Below are 25,560 nucleotides of genomic sequence, written 5' to 3' on the forward strand. Positions count from 1 at the left end.
TCAATTATTCAGTCAATCATTGATATTTGATTGATACTTTATTCTCCTTTTGCTATTGAAAGGGCAGTTCTTCATTCCAGTACAAGTCCTGCTGTTGTTTCATGTTACGTCTACTGTTAGGCTCAGATTAGCCGGCATGCTCAAACTGACAAAACATCACAGTGAGAGAAACGCTGTCAGAAGAAACACATGATCAAGTTATTAACATCCATTGTCTTGTACAAGTTTGCCTTCCCGCTCTTGTTACCGGGTAGAACCGCAGCGCCTACATTTGCCTCAGGAAAGCTCCGAGCTTCCTGTGACAGCTCGAGAAACTAAAGAGGAATACACAACAACTACAGCTGTGTTTCTTTATTACAGCACTGCAGAAGTACAAAATGTACTGGCATTGGTTGAAAAGACACATTTTAGTTCATATGGAAACACAACATATATTAAGATTGATACTAGAGTTTGACAGATGAATGGTTTCGCCCATTAATCTGCTCCAATGGGACATTTTACAACCTATTGGCTGCTCTGCCTTCATCTGTCATGTGGAGGTGCACATCACCACAGCAGAAATGATGGCTCAGTGGTTATATTTGCTCATTTAAGGGCCACTTTAGCTGAGAACTCGAGTACAAGTGACTTTTCTCCCTATGACTGATAACAAAAACAACTGGTTAAAGAACGGTTTTAAAGACTTAAATGCAGATTAATGCTGGATCCATGAGAACTGGTGTGATTAATGCAGAGTCCACAGCGTGATGAGCTTAGAGGTGCATTCAGTGAACCTTGTAACTTTCAGACTGCAGTCCACTTAAACAGTGCTTGCTGCTGCTGCCACCTAGTGGTAATGGATTCAAAACGGATAGTCATTAGATTAGGGAGGTTTAGAAATACATTTGTTTGTTTTTCTTAATTAATGTTACCATTTTAAACAAAAACTCCTGTTAGTACTATAATGATAATTTTCATACCTCAATCTATCGGCCATTATAAATCCACTAACTCCCCTGTAGCTCCTTAATAAAATGATTTCGACAATGATTTACCTGAAGACACAGCAGCTATCCACCTGTTGGTTGTGGTTTTGCACCTGCGCTCCACACACAATAAAAGACTGAAACAGTGTGTTTAATTAACGTGGATATTGAGCCACAGTCTTTTGTCACCACAGGATTTCCTCTAAATTGCTGTTGGCTGAGGATTTGCTGCATCTGAATGAGTCGTTAGTTAACGCGTGTGTGTGTGTGTTCGTTTTTTTTTCCCACTTTCCTCTCGAGTTATCAGTTACTGTGAAAACATCATCTCTCAATTAACTTTGATTCTTTTAGTTGAAGCAGAGCTCCAAATCTGTTGTGGGCGGGGGAATTATCGCTGGGCCTCTTGAGAACGTCGCCCTCATCTAAATCAGTTAGTGCGATCATTTCCACAAACACCATTATCATCAGCAAAACTGCTCTGGTGGCTCATCGCTGGTTCAAATGCTTGAATCCAATTCCTCCTCCACGTTAGTAAAAAGGTCTTTTTTGGGTTATTTTTTAACTGACTAATTATCATTAATTAATATCTACCTCTTCAATCTATTACTGTGAAAGTGCTTCCTCTCTTTGTGACACTGCGGAGGCAGGCAGAGGCAGGTCAGTGACAACACGGTCACTCCCTGCATCTCTACATATTTCTCTCTTATTCCAGGCATCCCATTAAATTATTCATCCCGCCGTGTCTCGTGGGGTTTTATCCCGTCAGATGTCTACAGGGTGGCAATCGATAAGTCATGAAGCTGCTACTGAATCAGAGGTGAAGGTTTTTTACTGAATAATGTCTCGCAGAGGATTCTCGGCCACCTCTGGGACTCCACAGTTCTTTTTTCGAATGCATTTTCCAGCTAAATGTTTTAGTTTTTGGCCTTTTAAGATACAACAGGGACCTGACAATAGAAAATGATTATGTTGAGATATAAAATGACTATGTTGCATCAGATGTTAACTCTCAGTGGTGAATTGCTGTGTTAATATATTATTAGAATATAGTTATAGGTCACATATTCAGGCTTTTTTAAAAAGAAAAATGCTTCTCAAAAGTTAGTTATTTAGCATTTTTAGTAGTAACGTAAAGTAGACCCTTTTCTTTAGTTAGTTAGTATAGTTATAGAAGTATAGAAGTCTGTCATGGAGATGAGTAAAAACATAGATACTGGATAGATACTTTTCTCCTGCATGGGAAGAGAAACTGGGAAATTCAGCCAATGTTTGCTCTCTCCATCCCTCTCTCATAGATTTTGTGGATGAATATTTAAGATGCATAATGTTTTTTTAATGAACTGTTGCTGAACTCTTTACAGTAAGAAGCCTATGAAATGTTATTTAGCATTAGTAAAACATCTTTTTACACACACCGATCTGCCACTGTCTTTGAAAATATTAGCAACTGTTATTTGTTATGAAGTAGAGGATTCTTAGAATGTGCTAACTGAGTTTAACGTCTGTCTATTTGTTTTCCACAGAAACATTCATGAAAGAAAGTCAATGTCAAACTAAATAACTGCAGTCAAAGTTTGAAACCTTTTCAAATGATTACTGCGTCAGTAAAATAAAAACGGAAACACTCAAGTCAACTTCGAAGGTTCCCACTGCAGCTCGTGCTCTGCAACCGAAACACACACACACACACACACACACACACACACACACACACTTTATCAGATTAATAAGTCTCATACAAGAGCCAGCTTGATTTGCCATCTAAATAAATCACACTAAGTAATTTCTTGGCCTGTCTCAGTTCAAGCCGGACATGCAGACACTACACACTCGTGACAAATGACCACAAAGACTTTCAAGTGAACAAATGTATAATCTGCAGCAAAAATGTAGATTAAAAATCTACGATGTCTGAGGCTGCTGAGAGGTGATGGACTGCAGAAATGTTTGGTCACAGACTCATTCAAATGTTTACATGCACAAATCACTCAGCTTAGTACGAGAGAAAGAAGCTTAAACAGTTCATGTTTTGTCTCCTGAGACACGCACGCAAAAGAGTTGCAGAGAACAGAAGGAAAATGGAAAAATAAAACTTTTTAAACGACACCATCTGTGGGAAGTGAAAGAGCTTGGACCTGACCAGCTGGACCAGTTTTTTAATGTGACTTTTTCCATATATCAGTGAGTGGGACCCAGAAATGGACCACACATTAAATTAAATTAGTGCTGACAAGACAAATAATCTATTTTAAGAAACTCATGTGACAACAATATGGAGGATTAACCCTTTAACACCGAGTGTATCGCAGACCACCCGCTGTCGAATCAGCGTATTTGTGGAAAAACGCCGGGTCATACAGTAGTTCCCATTTTTTGGCCTGTTTTTGGACATTGAGACAAAATTTTTTAAATAAAACTTCTTAAAAACACTATTTTAACACGCAGGAAGTTGTAAATAACTGCCAGGTATTGAAAGTTATTTTGGAAAAATGGGCAAATTCAGGCCCTTTTATGGTTAAAATAAGCAAAAAGAAAAAAGTCCAGACAGACATGTTGAGGCTTAGGGGTTAAAGGTTTAACTGCTATTAACTCAATATTAACCCAGGAAGACGTACACAGTGCACTCTTATCTCAAAGACCCTAAACTACACAGTGTGTACAGTAGGCGTGTACGATCTATGTAAATTATATTTCCCATTGTGGGCTTTAATGGGCGTGAGCGCGCGCGCGCGCGTGTGTGTGTGTGGGTTGTTTACCCCACAGCAGAAAGATAAGGAGGTTCTCTAAAAATAGCTACAGCTCAAAAGGAAGGCCCCACTTTGACACAGCCACAGATTATCTATTACTCACACACACACACACACACACACACACACAACAAACAATCTGTATGTATACAGACATCACACACACACACGTATCAGGTTTCCATGTATAGGTAGAGCTCACAATCACGTTCAAACACGAAACAAAAGAAGCTGCTGCTGCTGCTGCTGCTACACCCTGACAAGAGGCGGTCGTGACACACAGTCGTCTGAAGGCGTGACGGAGCGCTTCAGGTTTGATATTCATGTTTGTTTCTCAGTGAATAAATTCATCTGGATTATCCTTTACTAAAACAGTCAAATTTAAACTGAACCTTATCTTAAGCACAAAAAAAGGATAATAATTGAGACAAAGGCTGCAGAAAATGGAGGTGTTGCTGCTGTATGTAAAACAGGCTGCAGGTTCAGGGAGGTTGATTGATCGCAGATAAAAAAGAAAAAGAAAAAAGAGAGGTAGAGGAGGGAGGGGAGTGTTTGCCAAAATGCAGCAGAGGTAGTTTCACCGCCTCTGCTGTCGACAACGCAGTCTGCTACATCCTAAACTCGGTGTGGGCGAAGAATTTCACTGCAGGGAAATTAAGAGGGAAACAACCGGCTCATTTCATTAGGAGGGGAAATCAGGAGCGCTGCCATCTTCTGTAGCCCTCGCAGTCATTTCATCACACAAGTAGGCATATTTTTAGTCACTTTTCTTTACGGTCTGTCTCTTTTTGCCCCCCCTCATGCTCCTCTCACTGATTTCAGCACAATCAGATCGGCCGACTCCTTCATCAGTGCAGGCGCTGACAGTGCTGGTGGGAGATGGAGCTAATGTTGACGGGTGTGAAAAGGATTCTGATTTACACATGGAAGCGACTGTCAGAGGTCAAACTGAGTTTGATGCTTCAGCTGCTGACTAATCCTAAATAATATTTATATTTTGTAATCTACATCTTTAATCTGAACAACAGATAACACACCTAACTTCAGTGGTTTGAGGTGAGAATATAATGACAGCGAACACGGACATTAGAGTGTTTTGTCCACATTACCAAAGAATAATCACATTCTCACTATTGAGAATACACAGAATAAATAATATAAAGTATGATTTGGTCAATAGAGGAATTTAGAGCAATTACTCGATTAATCGATTACTAAATTAATCGTCAACTATTCTGATAATTGATTTGAAGCTTTTTTTATGATTGAAACAAGATTTCTGGTTGTTTCAGCTTCTTAAATGTGATTTTTTTTATAGTATTATTGTAAATATATTTATATCGTGTACTTTTATTATTTATTATCTTTATCTTTACTGTCTTTGCTGATATGACAATGTAAATTTCCCCACTGCAGGACTAATAAAGGACTAATCTTATATTATCTTAGTATCTACTGATACTGAGTCCAAATCTGTTCATTGTTGGCCTTTAAAAAACAAAACTCACTGTCAGTAAAATAAAAACAATCCTGACTTTAGTTTGTAGAGAAAGAACAGCAACACTGTCGAGTAACAAAAGTTACAAACAGTGCTTCATAAAACAAAAGAATGAAAGCAGGAGGGGGAAGTAAAACACAAACGGGAAAATACCACGAGACATGGCGAGCGCGACCAAGAACACGCGAAACCAACAAAAACCGCAGGTGAAACTAATAAATGAATAAGACACAGGTGAATCACATGAGGGGCGGGGCAATCAGGAGGGAAGACAGGACAGGAAGTGAAACTTAACTGGGTACATACAAGGGGAAAAAAACTACAAAATAAAACAGGAAACATGGAAAAGCAGAAAACAAAAAACACCTGATGTCAAGAATACAAAAAAAACAAAAACAAATGAAAATGTGACCAATTCTATGAAACACAGGTGATATGAAATAAATACTACAGTCTGAGCTGAGCTACGTGACGAACTCGCTCACTATTAATTAAGTAGATAACAGAAGGCACTTCAACGGCACAACGTGTAACTGGATTAAAAGTTCGTGCCAACTCCCAATCACTTAAAAAAGCCTGTATTGGCTCCAATCTGATCATGATCAAGACAATCCCCAGGTTTGCAGCTTCATTTGGACCAGATGGATGGTGAGTCTGCCCAGTGGACAACAGGTCATTAGTTCAAGCCGGAGTTTTTCCAAACGTCTCACTGACCCGTCGTTTTACTCTTCCCTGACCATAAACTGACTCTCTGCTCTGAGGAGGAACAAAAGTGTGGTTTGCGTTTCCATCAGCGAGAGAATGAGTGCAACACAGACAATCCCTGTGGGGATTCTGAGGCCGGTTAAGTATTTAGCCTTAGTACTGCAGATCAATACTGATCAGACTTCTGAGGAGAGGACTCTGTTAAGGATGGCCGCGCTGATCGCATGCATGAGCCTGAACCATCAGAGCTTTCAATGAAGGACATCGACTGGTGGCCGCGTGTCCTGGACACTTTCACAAAGTAATTATTCACATTTAATTACGACCACCAGCCTCCGCACAGATAAACAAATCAGTCAATAAATAAAAACACAGTGGAGACCAAAGGCCCAACAGCTTTCCTGAATTCAAATCAAGTCTCATAGCTACTCTAACTCCTGATTACACCTCAGATCTCATCCCACCACAGTGTTTTGTGAAAATCTGTTAAAAAACAACAAATAATCTAATAGATGGACACTAGGTTTGGCTGAATACTACTCCTCTCTCATGACACTTGAAAAAGATATAGTCCTTGAACAAAATTCAAATAGAATCAATCCTGTGCAAACCTCGTTCACATTCTGGTCACATGACATCACCTCTCTTAACATCCTGTGCTTAATGACGCATTTTAAATATTCAACAAGCATTTTTCTTTTTGCTTGAAATGCCCATCCTTAGTCAGGATCAACACAGTTGTCCTTACATTGTCCTTGCAGTGGGGGTGTTTGTGTGTGTGTGTGTGTGTGTGTGTGTGTGAGAGAGTCTCCTGCTGGAGCCAGGAGGGTTTGGGGGTTGGGTGGATGTGACACACCAGTGATTCAAGCTAGATGACGGAGAGGAAGAATGCACCATCACATCTCTTAGTTTGTGCAGCCAAAACAAAGCCTTAACTAACCCTGACCTTTAACCTAAGCACAGTTCACATCTTAGCCCTAACCTTAACCAGTTTCTGGGTTTCAGTTTCTCATGAGACCCCCTGTTTTAGGGCTTTAGCAGTCACATGATCAGTCCAGGTTCTGGTGGGACCAGAGGACATCGCCTGAGAGGTTACACACACACACACACACACACACACACACACTTATGCATTATTAAAATCCTCTCTCTTTCATGATGCCGAGTCCAGCCTGAGCTCACATTCTGAGACTAACCCAGCAGATGTTTGACGTCCAAGTATAAATGTAGAGCAGCTGCATCTCTTCCATCAATGACCTGAATTGATTATGCAGTATATATATATATAGATGGGCCTCCTCATGCGGCACCAGTTCAGGTTTTGCATGTATCTGCAGGTCATTTCCCTGACTTAGACTAACTTTAACATTAACCAGTCCCACAGTTGTGATTTTAATTTCCATCTACTGTGAAAAACATTAAAAATGCATCTCATAAAATATAGAAAGGACATATTATCAATTTTAACATAAATATTCATGTATGGGTAGTGGTTAGCACACTCTGCCTTTGCAGCAAGAAGACACGGGTCACTCTAAATTGACCGTATGTGTGAGTGCGAGAGTGAGAGTGAATGGTCGTTTGTCTCTATATGTGTCCCGACTGTGATGGACTGGTGATCTGTCCAGTGTGTGACCCCGCCTACCAGCTGAGATTGGCACAGATTGGCACAGATTGGCCCGACGCCCTCCTGTGGAGGATAAAGTGGTAGAAAATGGATATTTATGTATAGGTTTGTGAGTAGGTTTTGAGGCTTGAATGAAGGAATGAATCTATGGTGCTGTCCGTGGTGCTGAATTGGCAGATAGACTTCTCACTGTAGTTGGGTCTCTCATAGTGCTTTCAGACAGACACGGTTCTGGTTCTGGTGCCTTTCTGGAGCCTCAGAACCATGGTTCTTTCTGGCGAAACCAGCCCGCGTTCACACCAGTTTAAGAGGAACCAGGGAGTGGGAGGACGTTACTTTGTGTTCGTCCAGTCTGCGAGGAAGAAGCACTATTTTTGGTTCCAGCTTTAGAACCAACTTTTCATGTTCTGAACCAATTTTGTCCGGGTTAAACACGTCGGACCGATTCAGGAACTAACACGGAGCCCTGCTGGAGTGAAAAGGCCATCAGTCCCGCACTTCTACTTCTATCCAGTTCACGTTGTACATTTTTAATTTTATCATTTAGGCCATTTGCCCCTGTCGGCTCATAGGACACAGATGATATTTCTCCATCGCTGGGCCTTCTTTCTTACTGTAGGTCATGCCAGTTGTTGCTTATAGTCCTCATCTCCTCTTGCGTGTCCCTTCTCCAGCTGTTTTTAGGCCTTCCTCTCTTTCGGCTGCCCTGTGGATTCCAGGTTACAGCCTGGTGTATAAATGCTGGATGATGGTTCCCCAAGTGTGCGTCCTATCCGGGAGCGCTTCCTCCTGAGGGTCTTGAGGCTTCCGACTGGGCCTTTTTCCTGCTCTGTCCCACAGCTCAAAATTGCTGATCTTGTCTGACCACTTGATTTGAAAGATGCTTCTCAGACAGGCGTTTATCACGTTGTACCAACAAGTGACACACTCTTGAAGAGTCAGTTCTCTACTGCAAAGACGGCTGTGTACTTTGGTGTCTACTGCATGATTACACTGACAACACAGTGTCAATCTCAAAATATACACAGTAAATGCTACTGAAAACACCCCAAATTTGGTGACGACAGAGTGGAGCAGATAATGTGACTGAGGCACTTACACTGCACTGAACACATCATCAAGGGCTGCTGCATTATTCTGCAAAAAATATGAACCATCAAAACTAGTGAGCTAAGAAAAAGGAGGATTATTAAAATGCTTAATGTCCCCAAGAACAGGCCTTCACATCGACATGTCTTTGGGCTTGACAGCAGTTGAATCACATTTGCAATTTCAATATTAGGAATCAGGTCAGGCTTTAATGATGACGTGTGTTGCTTGGTGAGAGCGGGAGCCTCCTGTTTTCATCTGGTGAAGACGCTGAATTTTCTTTGTCTTCTAACGTGATAATACGCACAGTCTTTGTTTCACTACATTCAAACACATGTGACGGACGTGAGAATCTGCTTGTTGAAACAACAGTAACTAAGGATTGTGAGCAACACTGTTTCAGTCTCTATAGCTTTAAAATGTATAGGAGATTCTCACAGTTGCCAAGTGAGGCAGAGAATGATCATATTTGTTGTCCCTCTCAGTCCACACTACACAGCCTGTCGTCCACATGATCTGTCGCTACCTTACTGTTGCCGACCTGAAGGCTTCCTCTTGATATGACAGCATTAGAAGGGTTTTATTTAATGAATTACTTCAAGAGCTAAAACCGTTCCCTGTTGTCGTTCGATGCAGTATTGACTGGGCTCCCCAGGACGTTTTTGCCACATCAACAAATCATCTCGTGTTCGCATTGTTAAGACTCAGCGGCGGTCTGACTGCTGACTAAATGTTGCTGTTGTAGCTGCATGTCCGGGTTCTGCAGTAGAAAAACAAATGGGTCAACTCCCGACAGCCTGAAATATGTTCTGCTGGATTTACTTTTCCATCAAAGCTAAAAAAAAAAACAACAAAAAAAAAAACAGCCACAACTAGGGAAAAAATAGTTGACACAGTGAGTGTTTTCTCTGAAAGGTCTGATACATTTGCATTGACAAAACAAAGGAAAAATCTATACACGAGCAGCTCAAGGCTCTTTGGATAAAAGCATCAGCTTAATTGCATAATATTAACCCATTGGTGTCATTTCTGCACGAGCTTCTTCTCTAAATTTAGCCTGCAAGTACAAAGCAAAGGCTGTGAATGAGGTCTGTTACCTGCTCTGGTATGAAGTTATGAATAAGCAATCTGCAGGAATATTACTGAGCACACGAGAGCCATGGTTCTCAAACTGTGGTGCGTGTACCACCAGTGATACGCAAGTTTCCTTTGGTGGTACTTGGAGATAATCAGAAATACTGTTCAACTGTATAAACCAGGTTATGTGATTGGATCATCTCTCGCGCCATCTTAATCCGATGTCACTATACCAGTGTGTGAAGTATATGTGAGGAAGAGGAGGATGATGATAGTAAATTATCTTAGTGGGAATAAATAAATCTGTGTCGCTGATTTTGTTCGTTGTTGGTGATAATGGTGTTTCTTCAAGAGCTCAATATTTTCTCAGGTGCTACTTGACATAAAAAGGTTTGAAAACCACTGATCTACATCAAAGGTTCCCACTCAAGTGCAATTGACTTTGGTTCACCCTCTTCCTGTCGTGTAACATGGCATTAGACTGAGCGGCACGCTCTTTAGTCATACGTTTGTCTATCTGCACCCCAAGCAAGCAGGTAAGGCGGGTAAAACCACACGGTCACAGTCAAAGCACATTTTTGCATCACAAGGTTTTTTGCTCAAGTTTTCAACAGGAAACAATGTGGATTCCGCATCTTTGCAGGATTTGTCACAGCCTTAGAGTCATTTGTGTCAACTCATGCCTTTGCATTGAAGAGTCTTAATGCTAAAGACAAAGCCCTTTAGCAATATTAGCAACTCTTGCTACATAGGCAGCCGTGAGAGGACGCGGCTCCACTAACTTCTGTTAGCTGCCTCCAGTACTAAGCATCAGCCACGCCCACTGGCAAGAGTGTAAGCAACACATTATGTTTAAGCACAGCCTCAGGACTTCTATACTGGCTCCATCATATACTGCACCTGACAGCGAACATGATGTAGCTTCGCAATAATCAGAGCAGAGAATTCATCCAGTGTGAATGTGTGATTAACAGCATGAGACGAGGGCAACAAGGGCTGTTTTTGATTGTTCTATGCCAATAATAATGAAAAAGTAGAACATACTTATCTTTTTGTTCTCATCCTTGCACTGAAGTATAGTAATTCACATTTTTTGTGGCACCTCATGTTACAAAGCTCTTTTTTTTGCTGGACTTAAACATTAATACCACAAATCACATTATAATATCCATCCATCTTCTATCGCTTTATCCTCCGCATGAGGTTCGCTGACAGACGGAGTCACACCCCTGGACAGATCGCCAGTGCATCACAGGGACACAGAGACAAAACAACCACTGAACACTCACACTCACACCTACCATTTAATTTAGAGTGTCCAATTTACCTCATCTCCATATTGCATGTTTTTGGGACTGTGGGAGGAAGTTGGAGAAACCTGGAGAAAACCCACGCACACACGTGGAGAACATACAAACTCTATGCAGAAACCACTACACCAATCGCGTGGCCCCACATTATTATATACGTCACAAGTTTGCCCATATTGTTCAGCCTCACATAAGATACTTAGAGTACAACGTTTCTATGGATGTAAAAGTCACTTTTGAATATAACCTGGTTTGTGCAAACACACACACACAAACAGATGTTTATAGTCACATGAGGTGGCGCTAACAGCTAAGCTAACAGGTGAGTCTGCAGATTTATTGTAGAATCTGAAACACTTCTTATTTTCTGATGAGAGGGAGCTAAGGCCAAGCTGGGAACGCAGTGCCCCCCTGCTGGACCACACAGTAATCACATCAAATGGTCTGATGTAGCTTTAGACTGTATATTTTGACATAAAATGGGTTTGTAAGGGTCCAATTTGAACTTTTACACATTTGAACTGCAGCAGCAAATACGACTGACTGGCTATTATGAATTAGATATTAACTCAACACTCAAACCACCACACAACAAGGCTCTAGTTCTAGCACAGAGGTCTCAAACCCACAATCCGTGGACCACAACTGATTTCATGTGCACTCCACCTAATATCAAGCTAGAATGAGTTATTTCTGTCTGTTTCTTTTATTTAAAGACTCATTTTGCATCACAGTACATTTACGTATTATTTATTGACCCTTTGATTTAGAAATTCGATGCAATATTGTAACGGAAATGATTTCTGTGATGTAATGATGGCATGTTGTGATATCATTTTAGACTTATTTTGACTGAACAGTTGTGAGTGGTCCACAAACAGACCTTTAATGCACACACAGCAGGTTCGAGTCTCTCCTGCTGACGTGTTTTTGTAAGTGCAGTTCATATTATGGAAAAAAAAAAACCAAAAACATCCACCCTGTGATTCCAGATGCACAGGTCGCATAAAAGCCTCCAAGTGACCGCTCTATGTCTTTTTTCTTTTTTTCTGTTTTTACGCAACTGCGTATGCTCAAGGACAAACAGAGCCCAGGATCACAGCCACCCTCTCCGTGAAGAGGCAGCGGTTCACGGGCTGAAGGTACAACACCGTGGCGGAAATGATTCCCTGTGACACATGTCAGACTTGTATATCTGTGCAGCCGCATGTGGAATAAACACTGACCACTGACCACAGTCACGGTGACATTCAAGAGCCAAAAAAAAAAAATGCAGTAAGACTATAATCTGAAGGCTCGACGGACATTTTGCGTCCTGCTCATGTTTCACCTCCCGTGTGTGGAGCCGCGGCTCAACAATGTTGTTGTTACAGAGGAGAAAAGAAGCGCATGGATGTGCGTAAATGTGTGTATTTGTGCGTCTTACCCGGGCCGCCATCTTCACGGTTGCGGTAGATCAGGGATGCAGCTCGGGTCTCTAATGCATACAGAGAGAGTACAGTGAGCGGAGAGGCTCAGCAGCAGATGGCCCTTTATAAGCCGCACTGCCCCGCGCGCTCATTGGCTGACGGCAGCGCGAGCGTGCGCGCGATAGGATCGTTCCTCCTCTGCCGTGACAAACCTTCTCACGTGGGGGGGATTGACAAGAGTGGGCTAAAACACGCACACACACACACACATATAAGACTGTGACAGAAGTGTCGACGGTTAAAATGTGGCACGTGTTCACGCAATCAAACCAGGTTCAGTTGGTTATTAATGTGCCTGTTAATGCGATTATCTGCATAATCCCAATAACTAAAGTAAAACAAATTCCCACACCACGATTCAATTGATAAGATCAAAATTCCCTGTACTGACCTTCAACCAGTATAATATATTTGTCTACTTCAGTGCCTTTGATGCCTTTATTTTCTAATGACTAGAGCCTTTCTCCTGTGTAATTTTGGATTATAACGAAATGTCTGTTCAAACAACCAAGAGTTCACACAATGCTGATTGAAATGAGGCGATATTGATAATTATCTCATTATAATGAAATACTAGATAAATGTTGAAGGAAACCAAACATTGGTTGAAACTTAATCAACCAATGTTTGACTCTATTTTGAATTGGGATTACAGGACTTGTACATATTTTACACACATACCCCCTTGAATGACTGAATGATTGATTAGACTATTGCTCTTATTGTTGATGAGCACCTGGTTTTTATGTGACTCAGCACTTTTCTTTTTTCTTCTTATTCATATTCTAGGGCTGAGGATGACTGCACTGATGATGATGACGACATACTGCTGAGATCATCCCACTTGTATTTACCTGAATGTAACATCTGAAGCAACAACAGAACAGTAACAACACATGGGGAAGTGTATCATGTATAGGGGAAACTACTAATGACTAGAGAAGCAATGGCCTTTTTGTACAGCAGCCATTTTAAAAATCAAGTGTAACTAATGAAATATAATGATGTCTGAGTTCCATTTCTCTTCCTCCATCAATGTGATCAGTGTGAACACCTGTGCTGTTCCTGTGAAACTATATCAAAAGAGCTGCTGAGCAAAAGCTCCATTAAAAAGCAGCAGTGCCTGCAGGGTGATTCAGCACCACGGACAGCAACAGAGTCATCCATCTCCTGGACCCTTCAGACTGTTGTTCAATTATCAAGATGCAGAACTGTAAGAAAAAAACAGTGCAGTGAATGAGTGCATTAATCAATTCTTAGCTGTCTAATATATAAAAATAAAACATTTTCATAATCAATTAATCTGTCAAATATCTATCTATCGATCTATCTATCTATCTATCTATCTATCTATCTATCTATCTATCTATCTATCTATCTATCTATCTATCTATCTATCTATCTATCTATTTCATGTTGTGGCTTATTGTTGTGTCAGTGACAATCAGGTCTCACTATGGGAACATGACAGTATTCTGTGACATGACAAAAATGACCACATCTCCAATGTTACAATCACACAACCTCACAGTGAACGATGCAGTGTGGTCACTTTAGTTTACACAGAATCCATGTAAAGCATGTGAGTAAAGTGACTCCACAACACTGGCTAAATGTGGACTAAATATAAGACAGGTGGTTTCTCTTCTTCTAAATGTTGACAGTGTGTTTACAGGACTGTGATGTCACATGTTAACATAAACTGTACATGTTGATGTTAAAATATCAGCAGCCCAGTTATGAATGCCTTCTCTGCTGTGACAGAAGCTCTCACCACTTTTCCCTCCTCGTCCGACTCTTTTCTTCATCAGTCTCATTCTCAGCTGCAGTGGATCACTTCAACAGCACTGCTGCCCTGCTGTGGCCACACTCAGGACTGCGACTTCTAAAACCAACCATCCATTACAAGGCCAGCCACTCTAGAGTGTCCAATTTACCTCATCCCCATATTGCATGTTTTTTGAGGAAACCGGAGAACCTGGAGAACCCGGAGAACACACACACACACACGGGGAGACAACTTGCATACAATCACATGAGTGAATACACCAAAGACAGCCGTGCTTGTAAAGGTTTTTATATAAAGTACCTGTAACAGTTGATCAAATTATTCTTATTTCTCACATACATATTCATACATCCACATGGTAACAGACTGCAGCATCAGCACTCCAGTAACACGAGTAGCCTCCACTTTTGTTCAACGAAGATTTTCTTCTTTACACAATTATGATTCACAAATGAAAAGGAAGAAAAGATCCTGTAATAACATTATTATCGTTATCATAAGCTTCATTATGTTACACGAGAGTTGTTTTTTTTTTTGTCTTGTTCATGTCTGCGAGAGAAAAATATGGCACATAGTTCTAAGTGAACCAGTGATGAGAGGATGTATAGGAGGGGGTGATTTCAAACCGTACACATCTCTCTCTTTAACACCGGATAAAGATTCATCCAGAGGATAGTTCCTTTGCTCGTTTCCTTGTGTCTTCATTTACTGTCCCTGTGTGAAGCAAAGGTGCTTCAAATGTGGTCGATGGACATTTTTTTTCCATCGCTCGTCTCGTCCGTCAAAGGTTTTCATCAGACATCCACAGCCCGTTCAATACTCTATGTGTGTGTGTGTGTGTGTGTGAATGCATGCATGCACACGTGTGTTTTTGATTTAGCATCAGAAATGAGCAGAATAGATGGAGGTAAACTGGACTGTTTCTGGAGATTCAGGAGCCTGCGCTCCTGCACAGGCCGAGGGCGTTTGCACGGTGCTGTTATAAGAAGTAAGAATACATGGCATCAACAGAACTTTTTAAATTAAAAACTGTGAAAGGAGAGAGTAAATGTGTACACACCGGACTAAGAGCATTCGTCTACTTTAAGCTGCAACCTGGATTACTTTCTGAAGAGCACATTCGTTATTTGGTGGCGTTGAAGTTTTCATTTCCTCAGACAAAAAAACAAAAAAGCCCCGTTCACAGTTAGCACAACAAATGCACGCCACTCTGAGGAAGACATTCCAGGATACGTTCAGAGTTCAACGTTAGCAGCTTTACCCTCGATATTTGAGAACAACAGGGTCAGGTCGTCTGTGTACGACTGTATGTTGACGTCAGATGCTACAGAGCCGTTTCATATTACCTTACTTTGAACTATGAAAGAGGGAGGCCCAAAACAAAGATGGTAGAGCATGAGGCAGCGTTTTGGAGCTAACATTAAAGTAATAGCTGGTAAAATCACCTGATGAATCCTGCTACTGTATATTATAATTCTCAGTGAGTGAGCGTTCTTCTTGAACGCAAGAAATCATCACTCCTCTACGAAATATGCTCGGATCATGGCAAATCATTAATTTCACTTTATTCTCTTATCACCTGATGTTACCTTTAAAGTTGCTTTTTCAGTGGTCAGCGGTGATGTTAGCTTGCTAAGAGACTCTACTGTCATCAGGTATATTATGTATATTATGTCAGAGAAGGCTTCAGCAAACACTGATGGAAATCAATAGCCCCTTTTCCACTGCAGGAACTTTCTGTTTCCACCAAAATTACCTACTCGCGACTAGGGACTTTTCAGATTACCAGGCACCATAGAGGGGGCGGGGCTGTGTGCTGAAGAACGCTGATTGGTGGAGCACATTTTGCAGCTTACCAACTTTTTTGGAAGCACAAACAACACATATTACCACAGGAATTCTTTTCTCTGGGCGAATAAGTGACCAGTAATAAAACTTCCTGGAAATGTTGGTGGAAAAGGAGCTAATGCTAATATATATATATACATATATATATATATATATATATACATACATATATACATATATATATACACTATATTTGACTTCATCAAACCTACCATCAAAATAAATATAAGTAAAATTAAAGTGGGAGAAATGCTACTTGTCAATTCTTTAACCCATCAGAAATAATAAAGTACATGTAAACGAGCTGTTTGCCATGGATTCATTCTTCACGTGCATATTTTATCGCATGAGGTCTGACTCTGGATCAAGGCTACGTGTTTTGTCTTTTGTTTGTTTCTGTGTATAAACAGCATGGAACCCTCAGCACGGTCGTCATCCCGACACATCGTCTCTCATCTCTACCGTGGAGACAGCAAACCTGGAAACACACTCTGTCAAATCTGTATTTCAATACGTTCCTATGTGAAGTGAATGCTTCGTACTCTCCAGCTTTTGACGATACCAGTTGAGTTCTTGTGGCACATAAAGCCGCCTCCCTGCATCATAACATCACTCTCAAAGTCCCTCTATTCTGGTCTGCATGACTGATACCTGAAACAACAACACTGTGGAAAAGCTTCTTCATCACCAGAGTCTTCCTCGTTGTTCAGTTGGCTCATGGTGTCACTCCATCGTGTGTATTAAATAACGAGTCTTTAGAATGATTATGGCACGAGGTCTCTGCTCCGTTTGAGAAGGCAGAGGTTTTTTCTTTAACAAAAAGAACACTCAGTGATGTGACATCGTCGGAGCATGGAGTCTCTTCATTCTCCTTTTGTCTTAAAACGCGATTTCCTGGCCACACATTGAGGTGAGCAATATTTGCAATATTTGTTTGGGTTTGAGACTAAATAGAGTCTGACATGTGCTTTCTGATTGCATTGTGGGAAATGTAGTGTTCGTTACTCTTTCTAAATCCCTCCAGTCTTTTGTGCAACTCTGAAAGTAGAGCCATTTAAGGTCGAATCAACAATGGTGGCGTTTTGCTCCTCAGATCTGTCGTTATCTGCGACGCACGGGACACGACCGGCCTCTGACGCGTCAGAGAACCCTGATGCTGAGTGGATGTCACATCACAGAGCTCAGCCTTCAGTAGTGCAGCGCGGCGAATGCTCAGTCTCTTCTGTGACGTGTGGTGCAGTGTGTCCAAAACACACAGCAGCATGCCGCCAGGAAACCTATAGAAGCACACATGCATATCAAACGACTGAATGAGCGAGGTCAGTGGACCAGTCTCTAGATATGAACTGGACTGGACCGTATCCACACAGGACAGGACTGGTTCAGACCAGCATGGAAACGTCCATGTTGTTTGTCCAAGAGTGATGAGTAGCGCGGGGGACGGGGAGGGGACAGAGGACGGGGCTGGACACTTCAAACCTCAGTCCCTCGTGTCGAGCAGCGACGGCAACGTTAACGCTGCTGCTGCAGAAGAGGGAAAAGTCACATTTTGCACTTGTAGAATCGTCCCCCGTCGCTCGACACACCCGCACGCCAAGTCACATTCCCTATCATTCTGATGTTTGCCATCAGCTGACATGGATCATGTGATCCAGCCTCTGAACATCAGCTCAGCTCTGCCAATCATTCATATTCATACGTATGACGCACGCGACACGAGCGCAGTGTTTTAAAGCAGAATTCTTTCTTTCTCGCTCGTGATCATTCAATACAGCACCAATATGGACTGCAAGACAAAGTGCAGGGGACAGGAAGGAATTCGACGATTCCTCGTGTAAATGTGCCCTCGGGGGTCAGTATTGCATTTTCCCTTGTCAATTTTGTAAATGTAAACAGTTTGCATTCCGGCTTCTGTAACAATTAACACTTTCAGCTCCCCAAAATTAGCATTTTATACTCTTATAAAACAGAACAAACAACTGATCTTCCAATTCATAGCAGATTTGACTGGATGAACCCAAACACTCTCCTGAACATACAGTACTTTATGTTCCACATGGATAAAACTAATCCACTATAGTGCAATTGCACGCGGTTGGTAAAATGTAATTTTCACATTTTGGTCGTGGTTGATTCTCGCTCATCCATATCATGGAATTAAAGAGAGTTAATGCTCTCTAGGTTTCAACAGTGGGCCTCGCAGCCAGTGTTGGTGAGTGCAGTAAGCTCAGGCAGGAAAGTAGGGAAAAGGGAAAAATGGAGTTGGCAATAAGCAGGCGGTCATGTGCAAGGACATATTATGAGGTGACCTCATGCAGCAGTGCGATTCTTCGTTAAATTACGCCGACATTTCCCCCTATGGTGAAAATGCCTATCACACAATATCGATACTTTTTTTTTTTATCTCTATAATAACATTCACCATTATTTATGTGAATATCTGTGTTGTCTGGTGTTTCTAACTCATCTCAGACTCAGGACAGCAACAAGTCACTTCAACAACCCTGATTTTAATCTCTTGCGTTTTGGTAAAATGTTTAAATGGCACATTATCAAACTGAAATGATTCAATCTCTAGCTTTTTTTTTTTGTCGTGGGTTGCAAATAAGAAATTTCACTCAGCGTAAACCAGTAGAGACGCGCTATCCACCCGTCACTCCACCGATCACCACAACCAATCTTTCTATCTATCCCTCCACACTCACTCCCCCCCCACCCCCCCTCCAAGCTCCCTCTTATCGGTCGAGGCCTATGAGGAGTTTGGTCTTCTCCTCTTCTTTCTTGCTCTCGTTCTTCAGGTCGGCAAACACTTGGGTGAAGTAGTGTGGGTCGGTGTTGATCTGAAGCATCTTGCCACTCATGCGGTTGATGATCTCCAGGCAGCGGTCCCAGAAGGCTTCCTTCTCCGCCTCCACCAGGAAAGGCTTCAGCGGGTAGGAGATCTCATTGCCCATGTAGGAGTAGGACAGGTAGAGGCAGGTGAGCAGCGAGGCCTGCAGCTCCCGCTCGGAGGCCACCTCGGCAGAGACCACGTCGCGGCACAGCATGTAGAGGAAGACTACGTTGGCCGGAGTGATGAAGCCCTGGTCCTGCCAGCCCTGTAAGAGGAGGGAGCGGTCCACACTGCGCAGCCACAACACCGGATCTGTCGGGGAGAGACGCTTCAGACGATAACAGCGTCGACACAGGAACTCACCCAGGCTGCGCATCAGTTCACTGGTGGAAGCCTAGGTCGAGAAAAGAACGCAGGAGAGAGAGAGAGAAGGGAAGACAAAAATAAGGTAAGGATGAGGTATTTAAGATGCAAGCTTAAGTTAGCCCAGACTTCCCTCTCCCCGGCCACTTCATCAAGATCTTCTGGGGGAATCCCGAGGCGTTCCCAGGCCAAACGAGAGACATAGTCTCTCCAGCGAGTCCTGGGTCTTCCCCGAGGCCTCCACCCAGTGGGACGTGTCCTGAACGCCTCACCGGGGAGGCGTCCAGGATGCATCCTAACCAGGTGCGCAAGCCCCCTCATCTCGATGTGGAGGAGTAGCGGCTCTAGTCTGAGCCTCTCCCGGATGACCAAGCTTCTCACCCCATCTCTAAGAGAGAGCCCAGACACCCTGCGGAGGAAACCCATTTCGGCCGATTGTAACCGTGAGCTCGTTCTTTCAGTCACTACCTACAGCTTGTGACCGTAGGTGAGGATAGGAACATAGATCGACCGGTAGTTAACTCGCCATTAACTTGCACGTTTTCATCTATTTCATCTATTATGTTGTTGCCGTTACAAGCTAATCCGAGCTAAAGCAGCTAGCGGTCTTCGGTGGTCTCCTTACTACGGTTCAGGGGTCTGCCAGCTTGGTTGGTAACACTGACATACATCATTACTTGGATGTGGGGAGTGCGTCGAGAAATGGTCCAGGCTGCGTTGGGTACGGAGAGCCCGCTTGGAGACGGAGAAGCGCACAGCACTCGCCATCCACTCGAAACGTAACGTTAGCCTGTACTCTCTGGCGGGCTCGCGTGCCTGTTGTTTTGTTTCCGGTCTAGCTAGATCCTGTGTGGTGTTGTAGTTTTTCTAACGTTACTAGTTGTACAGCATTTGCTCGACCAAAAAGAACGTTAATCTCGCGAAAAATTGACGCCGTTAAAATGAGTTTGTGTTAACTAAATAACTCGTTAAACTGACAGCACTAAAAATTTCTCTGTGACAGAAGAAAATAAATAGTTACCTGGACAATGACACGTTTCGGCGTGCCTGCTGCAGTAGATGGCTGGATCCCAGAGCCTGTGAGGGAATTCTTTTTGACAGCTACAGTAGCTACATTAGCCAGGGTCTTAGAGGTGGGCAGGTGAGAGGAGGTAGTGGTCGTGGTGGTCGCGGGGTCCTGGCTGGATGAGTAAGATGAAAGGTTCGCACAGGACTGCGACTTCTTCAGCTTCAGACTGTTGGAGGCCGAGCCGGATGTGGCGGTGGCGTGACCTTCCGGGGAGTTCCCCTTCCCGCCGTCCCCACCCTCTGACTGCAGCTTCTTGGAACCCTTCCTCTTCGCCGACACAGCCACGATTCGTTTCCATGGCAGCACGCTAATAATGGAAGGCCGCTTGAGGGACTTTGCAGCTGCGGCAGCGTCCTTGGCATTTTTGCTGTTCTGCACGGCTGTGTAGTGGCCCACTGTAGCCGGGCCGTCCTCGAACAGCGCCGCCTTCCGGTAGCTGGGAGACAACGACAGCACTGTACCCATGATGCCTTGCAACAGGTAGCGACACAGTGGAGTAGGGAGTAGTGGGGTGAGAAAGCTCTTTGAGTGAGCTTTGAGAAGATTAAAGTGACACTTCTAGAGGAAGTCAAAGCTGTGGGAAAACAACAGGAAGTAGTGTTAGTAGTTTGTATTTGTTAAAGAGATTCATTTCAATTATTCAGGGATGGATGCTTAGTTTTCATGACTAGCTACTTTCATGGCGCTGTCCCTGATGTCCAAGCTACCATGACAACAGAGCAAACGCATACTATCTAATATGATGATGGGATGGAACTTGTCATGATAACAAAGGTGTTTCCTGACAGTCATGGACATTATCAAACCACACGTCTTTTGAGCAGAAACTGTAGTTTGTGAAGTGAGTAGTACAGAGATCATGGTCCCAGGTGGGTTCATTATGCTGGACTGACAAAAACCCCCCAATATGCAGACTCTGTGCCAGACTGCTGTGACCTAAATGATGGGGAATGCCAGTAACACTGTGTACGAGGTCACATCCTGATTCAATAAGATCTTTCAACCCTGCTTCCTCATGACAGCGTGACAGCTCAAGAGATTTCAAGATGTTGAATTAAAACACTTTTTCCCAGCTTTCTTCACAGAGACGAGCACTTAAAGTTACATAAGAGTCTCAAGCTACTCATATCATAGTGTGGATACATATTATATTGTGAACTTCTGATTGAGGAGAGAAACCTCACAACTGGCTTCAACCACAGATTTCTTGCTTGATTTGCTGTTCTTGTCACAAATGAACAAACTCAATCCTCAAAGACAAAGATCTTGACATAAGATCTTGAAAGCTCCAGGAAAAGGTTTGTCATCCTGGATGAGGACTTTTTGGAACAAAATCAAGGTTCACTTAAAAGCTGACACTTTTAAACACGTCACAGTCTTACTCAGCCTACAGTAGATAAGGTTTCTGTTTCTTTCATTCATTCAGGATTCAATTTTTCCCAGGGCTTCACCAGAGGATGATTTTATAGAATATGACTCATAACTGCACAAAAAGCTAGAATGAATGTATTTTTTCCTATCATTGTTGCTGAGGTTTGGGGACTTGAATGAGTTCAAGAAAGAAAAAATCAGGATTTTAATTGATAGGGACACGTCATCACAAGGATTGCAGTTTATTTCAAGTTTGGTTTCATTTATTTTAATTTTTTTTCCTCCTATTTATGGTGGAGTTTTCTGATTTCCTGACCAGCAGCCCTACTTACACGCAATGTTCAAAGAACGTCCTCTTAAGGTTACAACCAAACCAAAAACCTTCCCTGAGGGTTTAGGTAAGATAAAATAGTCCATTATTTGTCCTGAAAAAGTTAAAATTTACACTGTTAGGATTAGGTGGGAGCCTAATTTTCCACCTGATCAGTGTTTTTTTTTTATCACTGACCTTTACTGAGTTTAAAAGTAAACTCAAAACATATTTATTTAGAATGGCTTTTAATATTCAGCAGCCCAGGGACACTTTCCCTCTTATTTTTTTTAGTTTTCCTTATGGTTTCCTGCTAATTTATTGATACAGATACTTGCAGATACAGTATAGTAAAGTGCTTTATAAATAAACGATTGATTGAAAACATTGCATGCAAGCCCCTCCCCTTTTCTTTTTAATCTTAGAGACAACATGCCTGAAACTGGAATAGAAAATCTGTTGTTGCATAAATTGCTGCCTTTGAGAACACAGCATCTCCTTGCTTCCTGTCCCTGACACTGAGCGTCCACGAAGAACATCAGCAACAACCACTTTGGTTTCCAGTGGGGTTTTAATCACTGATGGAGCCTTAATGTGTGTAATTAAGTCTCCTCACATAACACACACACACACACAGAATGTCTCACCGCGCTTATTTCACCAGAACTGTGTCCTGTCCCCAGTGTCGCCCACCTACTGCTGCTTGTCAGGTCGTTATATAAGACTGTAGATAAGGCCACAGAGGCATTAAGAAACAAGTGTGCACAAGCATCCATCTTAGCTTCAAAATGGAAGCCTGGAAAACGCCCCCTACCCCCCTCACACCCCCCTCCAACATAAGGCAGCTTCACAAACATCAGCCATGCAACAGTCTAAACAAACACAATGCAATGGTGATGGTGTTTACTGTGCATCATGTATTCATGTGGAAAACAGAAGCCTGGTGCCGCACTGGTGCATTAAATGATGGTGATGGAATCATGTCTGTGCTGTTGGGTATTTTTTCTTTTTTTTTATCATCTCAGGGCCTTCTCTGTGGGCTTTACTCATCCTTTGCAGGTCCAGAAAAATACAGATTTGTGTCATGTGCTGTAAAAAAAACCAAAAAAAAACCCCTCTGTGCATGTCCTACCTTCTGATCAGTTGTTTTCTCCTTTAAAATCCATTAACTTGCCTCCTTATCTTGTGGGAATATGCGGTGAAGGAGTCAGAACGCTTCCCACCCGCTGCTGTCCACACCACCAGAGGGTCCAGGCCGTGAAAAACGGATCGGACCCTGATGACAAACGTAAAACCCCAGCGTTGCAGGCGGCTGCTGCGGCTGCTGTTGCTGTTGCCTCCCTCCTCCTGTCTTTTTAATTCGATTTTTTGTAATTTTCAAATCTTCATCTGTAGAGAATTCCCCCGCTCCTCGATGGGAATACTGATGCACAACAGATGCGGCACGAGCTTCACTCCCGAGCGTGGGAAGATGTCTTCCATTGAGGAGTGGGAAACCGACACGGTCACGGCTGTTAATGTCACGCTACTGATGTGATGGTGACTTACCTCGTCACACAAACACACACACACACACATATAAATAAAACAACGCGTTCCTTAATCAACACAATGGCGTTAATAAAAAAATTAAAAAAAACAAGAGAGAGGGGGGGAAATGGCTACTATGAAATCCAAAAATAGACTGCGGCTTAGACCATCAGCTATGAAAACCTGCGCGCGAGAGGGAGAGAGGGAGAGCGAGAGAGGGAGGGAGGGGGGGGATTAGAGAGAGATGCGGGCATGTGCATGTTCGGGTTGGATGCAGGGGAGAAATGGCGGCTTGTGATTGGCTGCGGCAGAGATGCTGCTGCTGATCCAGACATTGGCCGCTGACAGGCTGCAGCCTATCAGATGGTGCGCTGTCCGAGGTGCTGAAACAGCCACATGAGTCACAAGAGGAGGAGGAGGAGGCTGCAGAGGGAGAGAGATGGAGGGTTTTGTGAATCAGAGTCTCTCTCTCTCTCTTTCTCTCCCCCTCTCTCTCAGCAGAAGAGTAGTATAAAGAACATGAATTCACTGAAGAACATCAAATCTAATCTTCCATCACAGGAAATTCTCCTATACTTCTTATTGTTCATCTATTTATTGGTTATGATACTTTGGTTTGGTTTTAATTTTCAGGTTTCAGAAATGTAGAAGGTTTTATTAATCTTAAATACACTATTGCCCTATAAGGAAACAGGATAAAGTTGATCTTTGTGGGGGCTTTTACCAGGTGTTTACTGGGTTGGCCCCTGTTGTCCTTGCTACTCTCTGGACTCTGTTTCCCAGGTTACCGCAGCCAGCGACTCATCGGGTAAGTTGGAGGACAGACTTTGTAAAGATAGGTGAAATGTTATATCATCAGTCTTGATGGGCAATAAGAGAACAATCATCATATCTGAACAAACGCCAATCAGCTTCATAACCTAAAACAAATTAAACTAAAACAAACCCAAGGTTTGACACAGTCTTAATTCACAATAAAATAAATAAAGGACTTGCAGACAAAGAATGTGCCCCGTCTGTCAGATCTAAAAGTGTGTTAAACCACTTTTTTCATATGAAAGTTTAGTGTAAAGTATTGAAATTTGACTGTATATGTTGTGATATCTACTGCCTCTCTCTGGTCAAACACCAGCTACTGCGTTCACATTTTTGCCACAGGCTGTTGGTCGCTGTGTTGCAGCTGTGACTTGTTGTCACACATCACCACCAGGCCACGCCCCCTAACTGCTCTGCACGCTCTCTCCCTCCTCCTCTCCCTCTCACAACGTTAGCAGCTGTAGAATGAACAGATACAAACATTCCTTCATTCCTTACACTGTGTAACTATCTTATCTTATATATACGTATATATACACACACATATATATATATTATATAAGATAAGATACTTTTTTTGCAATTTTCTGTGTTAAAGGACAATAAAATATGATCTTATCTTATATGTATGTATGTATATATATGTATGTATGTATATATATACATATATGTATATAAATACATATATGTATATATTATATAAGATAAGATACATTTTTCAGTTAAACATTTGATCAATGCAATACTTTCTTGTTCATGCATCTCATACGATTTTGCATAACAAAAATAGTAAATATGCTTATAGTTAGACAGTGAATCTCATGACACGGCAAGATTAAAAAAATAAAATAAAATAAAAAGAACATTATTTTAAACCAGCAGAGTTTTAAACAGCTCACTATCACAATAATGCATAAACTACAAAGTGTCAGTGTCAAAGGTAAACTGTGGTTTGTGAATTTGGGATTTACTGTACATATAAAGTTAATTTAACAGGTGCTGTCAGTAGCTTTAAAAGTCTAAAATAAGCAACAATTTTAATGACAAAGATTTGTCAAACATTAATAATCAAACACTTTGTTTTACACACCAGCACCTGACCAAATATCACTCAAATCCGAATTATGTTGGACAGAATTTT

The 25,560-nt window shown here is 42.2% G+C and overlaps 2 protein-coding genes across 4 annotated transcripts in view; both read right to left on the reverse strand.

Moving 5' to 3' along the window:
• The window catches only part of LOC122785051 (vesicle-fusing ATPase), a 36,132-nt gene extending 23,599 nt beyond the window's left edge, over window positions 1-12,533 (reverse strand). The window contains exon 1 of one of the 3 annotated variants that reach the window (XM_044050644.1): window positions 12,448-12,515. In XM_044050644.1, coding sequence (XP_043906579.1) covers window positions 12,448-12,459 — 12 coding nt within the window. In that variant the 5' untranslated portion in view covers window positions 12,460-12,515. Of the gene's footprint in view, window positions 1-12,447 lie in introns of all 3 variants that reach the window. The other 2 variants (XM_044050645.1, XM_044050643.1) reach the window with 2 other exon arrangements.
• A 2,018-nt stretch (window positions 12,534-14,551) lies between these two features.
• Window positions 14,552-23,819, reverse strand: LOC122785052 (cyclin-dependent kinase 5 activator 1-like). The gene is made up of 3 exons (XM_044050646.1): window positions 23,206-23,819; window positions 20,345-20,966; window positions 14,552-19,354 (listed from the first exon to the last, which is right to left on the reverse strand). The coding sequence occupies exons 2-3, from the start codon at window positions 20,855-20,857 to the stop codon at window positions 18,863-18,865; spliced, it is 1,005 nt and encodes a 334-aa protein (XP_043906581.1). The 5' UTR covers window positions 20,858-20,966; window positions 23,206-23,819; the 3' UTR covers window positions 14,552-18,862.
• Between the last annotated feature and the right edge of the window lie 1,741 nt (window positions 23,820-25,560).

This window comes from Solea senegalensis, linkage group LG19 (genome assembly GCF_019176455.1).
Source record: "Solea senegalensis isolate Sse05_10M linkage group LG19, IFAPA_SoseM_1, whole genome shotgun sequence".
NCBI lineage: Eukaryota > Metazoa > Chordata > Actinopteri > Pleuronectiformes > Soleidae > Solea > Solea senegalensis.

Bases quoted from the DNA above. Each gene is read 5' to 3' on its own strand.
- LOC122785052 (XM_044050646.1), bottom strand. From the start codon at position 20,857: ATGGGTACAGTGCTGTCGTTGTCTCCCAGCTACCGGAAGGCGGCGCTG. The intron at 19,355-20,344 runs GTAACTATTTAT...TTCTCGACCTAG, and splicing joins CGAAACGTGTCATTGTCCAG to GCTTCCACCAGTGAACTGAT.